A 7,788-nucleotide genomic window follows, 5' to 3' on the forward strand; every position below is an offset into this window, starting at 1 on the left:
CAAACACCGCTGTTATCAGTCGTTTGATAGCGAAGTTGGCCGGGCAACATTGTCGAAGCGCTCAGATTGAAAGTCAGCTTTATCTCGGTCAGTGGCTGAATGTCACGCTCGAGAGACCTCTTCCTATCTTTCGAATACTGCAACCCGGAACCCTTCGGAGACTGAACAAGAAAGTTTATTGAGAATGTTCAGAACACTTTGCGAAGTTACAGAAAGATCGGCGCTGCAGATCTTTTTGTGGCAGCTCACCAAGGTCAGTAAACCCTTGAAACCCTACTGAGATTGACTTGTATCGGGAGCAAATCCCTTCCGATTTCCTTCTTTGTTTTTTACAATGATATTTTTGAAGTACATCTTCTCGCGTGTAACCCGTGCACACTTTTTGACAGGGAAATGCGAGAACTGGAGGCGTGTCAGTAGCTTCTGGGGTCAGGCGCTTAATCCGTAGCTTCTGGGGTCACACTAGTACATGGACGCTCCACACATCCCGCTGCGCACTCCGACGTTCGCGCTGCTCGGCGTCTGTCCGCGATATGGATGTTTCCGAGAAATCAGCTTGTCTTGTTCTCTGACCGCCGCAAGATGGGCCCACCTCCCATAGAGCGCAGCACCTACCATATGAGCTGTCTTCAACGCGAGTCATCTTCCTCTGCGTTGTGCCCAGGCCGAATCTTTGTAATTGGGTGGTATTATGTCACATGTGTCACGCCAGGTCTCAGTTCAGGGCAGGCTGTTACGCGGATGGACGCGTTAATTGCAGTTGTCGTCTGGTCCCGACGCGACGACGCGCTGCTTGGTCACTACCGCCACCATGTCTCTCCTCGACGATCCCATCGCTGCCGATGATTTGATGCAAGACAGGTCTCGCGTCTTTGAGGAGTTCCTCGACGCCGAGACCCCTGTATACAACTACCGCGACGACATCGCTCGCATGCTCCGCAATGACGAGCGGCGGCTCATCGTCAATATTGACGACCTCCGCGACTATCGACGCGACTTCGCAGACGGGCTGCTCAAGCAACCGGTCGACTACCTCCCCGCCCTCGAAGACGCGCTCATCAAGGTCGTCGAACGCGTGCACGACCGCGAAAAGCACGAGATCGAGGGCAAGAGCTACCGCGTCGGGTTCAGCGGCTCCTTCGGCGACCACCACGTCAGCCCCCGCCATCTCCGCGCATTCCAGCTGGGCAAGATGATCTCCCTCGAGGGCATCGTCACGCGCTGCTCGCTCGTGCGCCCGAAGATGCTCAAGTCCGTCCACTTCTGCGCCGACACCGGCCTCTTCCACGCGCGCGAGTACCGGGACGCGACGACGACGACGTCCAACCTCCCCCCGACGTCGTCGGTCACGCCGCAGCAGGACGACGAGGGCCACCCGCTGCAGATGGAGTACGGCTTCTGCGAGTTCCGGGACCACCAGCGGATCAGCATACAGGAGATGCCGGAGCGCTCTCCCGCAGGGCAGCTTCCGCGCGCGACGGACGTGATCCTCGACGGGGACCTCGTGGACAAGTGCAAGCCCGGAGACCGCATACAGCTGGTGGGCGTGTATCGCAGCGTCGGAGGCGGTGCGAACGGAACGTTCAAGTGAGTGCTCTCGTCCACTTGTCAGAAAAGGCAAAGCACCGTGCATGGCTGTCATTCGGCCGAGCGACAATCAAGCCACTGTGCGTGGCAGGGCATTGTTTCCGCGATCCTTCTCGGCCTTCTTTGCCCCAGAAGGTGGACAGTCCATGTGCTTCTAGTTTGCAAGCCTGTCACCTCAGGCAGCGGGGAAGTCGCGGAGCGGTGCTTTTGGTCCACCCGACATGAATGCGGAACGGATGGAGGCATCTGAAGCCTTGTACTCTGCGTCAACAAGACGCGCCTTGGCGTTCATAACCCTTGGACAGGCGCTTCAGAACTCGCGCTGTACGGCCAGTCGAACGCTGCAGCTAGCCAAGGATAGATGATGATTGTCAGATACACTCCGGCGTTATGGCATGTGTCAAATTGGAAGTATCCTCTAGCTTTCCTGGGCTAGGTGTCTGCGAAAGCTGCTATCCAAAGTATTGACCTGTGTTCGTCCATTGGCCCTCCACCGTTTGACTGTTTATCGAGATTGCGATTACTCGAGCTCTTCCTACGGTGGATGACCAGCAGGAGGCGCCGTGGGCCGGTCCTGTGCATTTACGCACTCAATGTCGGTTGCAGGCACCAGGCAGGATACTTTTCTAATCCGAACGCCTTGGAGCGCTCCTGTCTCATGCATCGTTTGTTGCGCAAACAGATTCTCTTCGAGCCTCGTGCTAACCATAATGGTCACAGGTCACTTATTCTCGCCAACAACATCAACCTGCTTTCATCCAAAGTCGGCGGCGGCATTGCCCAAACGCCTCTCACGGACTACGACATCCGGCAGATCAACCAGTTGTCGAAGAAGGCGGGAATCTTCAAGCTTCTCTCACAGAGCCTCGCCCCGTCAATCTACGGCCATGACAAGATCAAAGAGGCGATTCTCCTTCTCCTGCTAGGGGGTGCCGAAAAGAATCTTCCGAACGGCACGCACATTCGTGGCGACATCAACATTCTCATGGTCGGCGACCCGTCGACGGCTAAGTCGCAAATGCTTCGGTTCGTGCTCGGTACGGCCCCGCTCGCGATCGCGACGACAGGTCGTGGCTCGTCCGGGGTCGGTCTCACGGCGGCGGTGACGACGGACAAAGATACCGGAGAGAGGAGACTCGAAGCTGGCGCCATGGTCCTCGCTGACCGAGGCGTGGTCTGCATCGACGAGTTCGACAAAATGTCGGACATCGACCGCGTCGCGATTCATGAGGTCATGGAACAGCAAACGGTGACTATCGCCAAAGCCGGCATCCACACCACCCTCAACGCACGGTGTAGTGTCGTCGCGGCGGCGAACCCGATTTACGGGCAGGTGGGCGTCTTGTGCTCTTCGGCTTCCGTTCAACGGTTCTGAACTCCGCCGTCACATCCCGCAGTATGACGTGCACAAGGACCCGCACAAGAACATCGCGCTACCGGACTCCCTTCTCTCCCGTTTCGATCTGCTCTTCGTAGTCACCGATGACGTCGACGAGAACCGAGACCGCCAGATCGCGGACCACGTTCTCCGCATGCACCGATACCTGCCTCCAGGCGTCGAGGAGGGCACCCCGGTCGTGGACAGCCTGTCGCAGCAGCTGTTCGTCGACGGGCCGGGTGTTGCGGGCGAAGATGCCGATGGCGGGGATGCGGATCCCTGGGAGAAGTACGACCCGCTTCTGCACGTCGGGATCGCTCCCGCCCTCTCCAGCACGCGGCGGGGGGGCAAGCTGAAGAAGCCCGAGATTCTCAGCATCACCTTCGTGAAAACGTATATACAGTATGCGAAGAGCAAGCCAGCCCCGAAGCTCACCCAGGGTGCCGCGAACCACATCGTCAATGTGTACGCAACGCTCCGGAACGAGGACCTCGACGGCACGCGGAAGAAGCGGGTGAGTACATCGCCCCTTATCCGGCGTTCGGCTCCGGTGCTGGCATAGAATGCGGATATTGACGTGCAGGTAATTTGCAGACATCCCCTCTCACGGCACGTACGCTGGAGACTTTGATCCGTCTCGCCACCGCACATGCGAAGGCTCGTCTGTCAACGGAGGTAAGGACGCAGGATGCGAAGGTTGCTGAGGAAATTCTACGGTATGCACTGTTCAAGGAGGTGCTCAGGCGCCAGCGCCGGAAGAAGCGCAAGCTGAACAACGGCGCTGGCAACGTTGTTGATGACGAGGAGGACGATGAGGGTGAAGAGAGCGATAGCGAAGACGAAGAGGAGGAAGCACCGCAGAGGATGGAGATGCCCAAGGCTAAGGCCAAGTCCCCTACGCCCGCAAAGCCCTCCCCTGTACCGGAGTCGCAGGACGATGACGTCCAAATGGGAGACGCGGACGCGGGCGGTCTAGTGAATGGTGGCATTCGCCCGGACAGGTATGCTTTCTGCATTTCGACTCTCGACGGATGTGCGATTGACAGCGCTACCTTCCCTCAGGCTGAAGCTGTTCAGGACACGCCTTGCCAACCTGTTCGCGACGAAGCTCGTCGACGAGGATCAGATGTATCTCAATACGCTTGTTGAGATGATCAATGAGGGTCTGTCGAACGACCAGCTGTTTGGCACGGCAGAGGCGACTGCTGCATGTGGGATCATGACAGACGCGAACGAGGTCATGCTCAGCGACGGAGTCGTCTACAAAATCTAGTTGTGCGATACACAGACGCGCTTATATGTACAGTTCGCTCTCGGGGTCTCTTGCTGTCCGTCTCATGTGCTTTCGTTACTACCGGTGCCTCGTCTGTATACCATAACGTGTACTCTATCTAGCATTCCATTGCTTTGTTACTATCTGGCGTGATGTCGTAGAAAACGTGAGACAGCCTGAGCATAACACAGTCGTGATAAGTCGTGACCAGGGTCTTAACTGCTCGTAGCAAGGCTCGTCCATGGGTCATGAGGCTAGCCCTGCTCCTAGCTGATGAAGGTCTCGTCACCTCCCTCCGCCGATCCCGTCCCAGAAGCAACACTGGGACCCTCATCCGGGACGTCAGGCCCACCCACGCGGAAGTCGCGCTCGGGCCAGCCGAGGACGTACGCCTTCTCGCTCTGGTTCAGCGCAAAGAACGAACGGAGATGAAACATCCCCACGGCGTGCTCCTCCAGGAGCATCACCCGCACGTTCTCCCTGTCGTGCGCAGTGCTCATCCCAGGGCTGTATCGACTGAACCATCCGAGGAGCGCCGCGTACGCGAGGCGACTGGGGCCCGTGCCGAGGTCGTCGCAGCGGGCATCCTGAGACGTGACAGGGTTCGACTCGTCATGGACCTCCCATTCAGAGCCGTCGAGAGCCCTCAGGGTCCGTCGGGGCCCCCTCGAGGCCGACCTGGTCAGGCGCACTCGGAGCGCCTTGGCCGAGAAGGTCAGGTAGCCCGTGTCGTCCATGTCGCCGCGGGGTAGCGGGACGAGGGCTGCCCCGATGGGGTACACTGGATCGAGCAGGTCGCCGACCCCCTGCACCCGGCCTCTCGTCTGGACATACGCGACCCCGCTGACGCCAGGATGCGGGAAAGTAGGGAATGTCGACAGACAACGGTCAGGCTCTATACGGTAGCCGACACCTAACCAACTCGCGCTGCCGCCGGACCGTAGAATGGCTTGTGCGAGGGCAATCGTGGCCCCGTGCCTGTCGTCCTTGTGAAATTGTGCTGGGTCCAGATCGACGCCAAACAGCCCCATGAGGCTGAGTATTGTGTCCACGGGACGAAAGCATGTTCGCAACAATGCGCTTTGCCAGATAGCGTAGTTCCGGGCGTCGAGGTCGGTGGAAAGAACGTCGTCCATAGCGATCGTAAGCGCGACGGCGTGAGTAGTCAAACTCTTCCGCTGTGGACGCCAGAATGGTTTGTCGTGGAGCACGTTTCTGGAGGGAAGGCTGTTGAATATGGACGTTTCAACGTGGAAAGGCTTCTCGAGGCCAGGAGGCGCCACCGCGGGCGTAAAGGTTAGGGAGCCGGAGATGCAGGCTTCCAGGAGGAAGGAGAGGGGAGCAGTGGCAGACTCGCCGGCGATGACTTCGTGGATCTGCCGCGACTTTCCGCCGCTTAACGCTGTTCCTGAACCTAGTCTCCAAGCTACAAGAACGACCACCTGTCGCGGAGCGAGAGCCTCCTGCAGCGTCCAGCTCCGATGTATCCAAGGTGTCTCCTCATCCAGGCGTACAAGACGTTGGATCCCTCCTGGCAGCACGATGCAGACGCTACAAGAAGTGTATACCTGGTGCATTTGCCGAATATGCCAGTTCTTGTCGTCGTGGTTGTCTTGGATGATGCATAGTCTGTCGAGCCAGAGGTAGGGACATCCGTGCTGCAAGGATGCGGCGCAAGCGTGACGAAGGGTGTCAAGACCGATGGGATCGGCATGCTCGGCGCCATGGACGGAGAAGGTGTGCTGGGTGTAGGTGGAGTCCACGGGTACACCGCGCCACGGGTAGGACATTGCGGCGTATGGAACAGTGGGAAAGTCCGGGAACTCGATGATACGGATGAAGCCCTGGTCTTTCAAGACCTGACAGTCGATTAAACGAATGTGACCAGGAGTTGCAACGGTGGAGATGTTCAAAGTGTTATCTCTGGTGTTGACGGTGCCAGCGAAGACATCGCAGATCACCCGAGGACCAAATCTAGCCTCCAGGTTAGCAGACAACCTAGAAGCAGTGGGAGCAGCAGGCTTACGTTGGTGCGACATCCATGGCTTTCCGCTTGCAACACGCTTGTCCCATCTGTGCACTAAGGCGAATAAGAGAAGGGGAGGGAGGCGCACATGGCTTCTTCCCCTCGAGCTATAAGTGTACCGGGTTATGAAGAGAACCCCCTACACGAGACCGGCGAAGAAGAGCTTCGGGCGTGCATCTCTCAAAATTGGGCGCCACACATTTCATAAACTCAAAGTCGTCCAACGAGTGCTAGCGCTTTAACTCACAGCGGCACTGGTAACAAGCATAAAAGGAAATTGTGAGCCTCACACACTTCAAAGGGTGGGAGGCCGACTTGTTTCCAGTGGGCATGAAATACATACCGGCTACAATACACAGTCCTTCTTTTCATCATACGGACGGCCACGCGGCACGGTGATTCATAACCCCCAGCTGGAGGTACGTAGTTGCCCATTTCTAGACAATGTCAAACGCAGTTTCAAGGTACGATTTCTCAAGATGAGCGTCAGCCATTGTGTAAATACCGGAGGTTGTTTTAAGACTGACCGGGATGAATCCCTAGAGCTTCTCGAGACCTCGGACGTAAGACGGATGGCCTCATTAGTCTCATTATTGATGTTATAACCTTTTGGCCTGGACGCTACCAGGAACATCGTCGCCAAGCTATGTATCAAACACTTTGTCGCCAAGCTATCAGGAACTTTGTTGTCAAACATTCTTGTGACCTCAGCCAGGTCTACAGCAGTTCGTCATCATGAGGGCAGGTGAGCTGGCGTCACCTGAAGCAAACAAGGGGACGACGAATTTGAAGTGACCGTACGGTACTCTTGAGCCGATCAGAGCCGATCAGAGCATGGGCCACCCCGGCGTCTCTCGGCTCGACGCCTACCCAGACACCGCCACCATGACGGTCAGAGCTCAGCTCACTGGCAACTCTGGTTGTCGCTATGATTCTATGCGAAGGGCTTCCACCAAACGCTGTCCACCCAGTAGAGACGCAGCATGTCGTTCAATGGATCGTTGCTGCGCTTCTTACTGGAGGGCGTACTGACGACAGACTTTTCTTCTCTGGCGACCACTGGCAACCCCATGACCCCGCATGACGAACTGTTTGCGTTCGCAGCCCCTTCCACTGATGGGGCAATATGATGTGCCGTCGCCTCCCCTGGCACGCTAGTAGGGCCGCTCAATTCTTGAGGACGCAGGACGCAGGACGCACTCAGAGCACAACTGATGGATGTGATGGGCTAGCCGAACCTGCCGCATATGGCAAGGTACCAACCTCATCTCTTGTGCTCGTTGTTTTCCAAGGGGTCTGTCGTGTCCCAAACCTAACAGAAAAATATGAATCGCGAGTATGTTGGAGACGAAGGCTTTCCGCGTCGATTGACATTACCCTTGAGGCACTTTGTGAGGGGGGATGAGTGTTATCGTCGCTCGAGGGGTTTCGAAGGCGAGCTCGTCGGCTAGTCTCGCTTAGCCCATCACCTCCATCAATGGCCTCTGAACGCGTCTTGCGTCCTGCGTCCTCAAGAATTGAGCC

At 57.2% G+C, this 7,788-nt stretch overlaps 2 protein-coding genes across 2 annotated transcripts; one reads left to right on the forward strand and one right to left on the reverse strand.

Moving 5' to 3' along the window:
• Nucleotides 1–811: 811 nt before the first annotated feature.
• DICSQDRAFT_176261 (ATP dependent DNA helicase) lies at nt 812–4,238 on the forward strand (the record flags this gene model as incomplete). The annotated part of the gene is made up of 5 exons (XM_007359924.1): nt 812–1,587; nt 2,308–2,920; nt 2,985–3,479; nt 3,560–3,966; nt 4,028–4,238. The coding sequence occupies 5 exons, from the start codon at nt 812–814 to the stop codon at nt 4,236–4,238; spliced, it is 2,502 nt and encodes an 833-aa protein (XP_007359986.1).
• Nucleotides 4,239–4,374: 136 nt separating this feature from the next.
• On the reverse strand, nt 4,375–6,281 carry DICSQDRAFT_176262 (uncharacterized protein; the record flags this gene model as incomplete). The annotated part of the gene is made up of 2 exons (XM_007359925.1): nt 4,375–6,212; nt 6,265–6,281. The coding sequence occupies 2 exons, from the start codon at nt 6,279–6,281 to the stop codon at nt 4,505–4,507; spliced, it is 1,725 nt and encodes a 574-aa protein (XP_007359987.1). The 3' UTR covers nt 4,375–4,504.
• Between the last annotated feature and the right edge of the window lie 1,507 nt (nt 6,282–7,788).

Source organism: Dichomitus squalens (genome assembly GCF_000275845.1).
Source record: "Dichomitus squalens LYAD-421 SS1 unplaced genomic scaffold DICSQscaffold_1, whole genome shotgun sequence".
In the NCBI taxonomy this organism is placed as follows: Eukaryota; Fungi; Basidiomycota; class Agaricomycetes; order Polyporales; family Polyporaceae; genus Dichomitus; species Dichomitus squalens.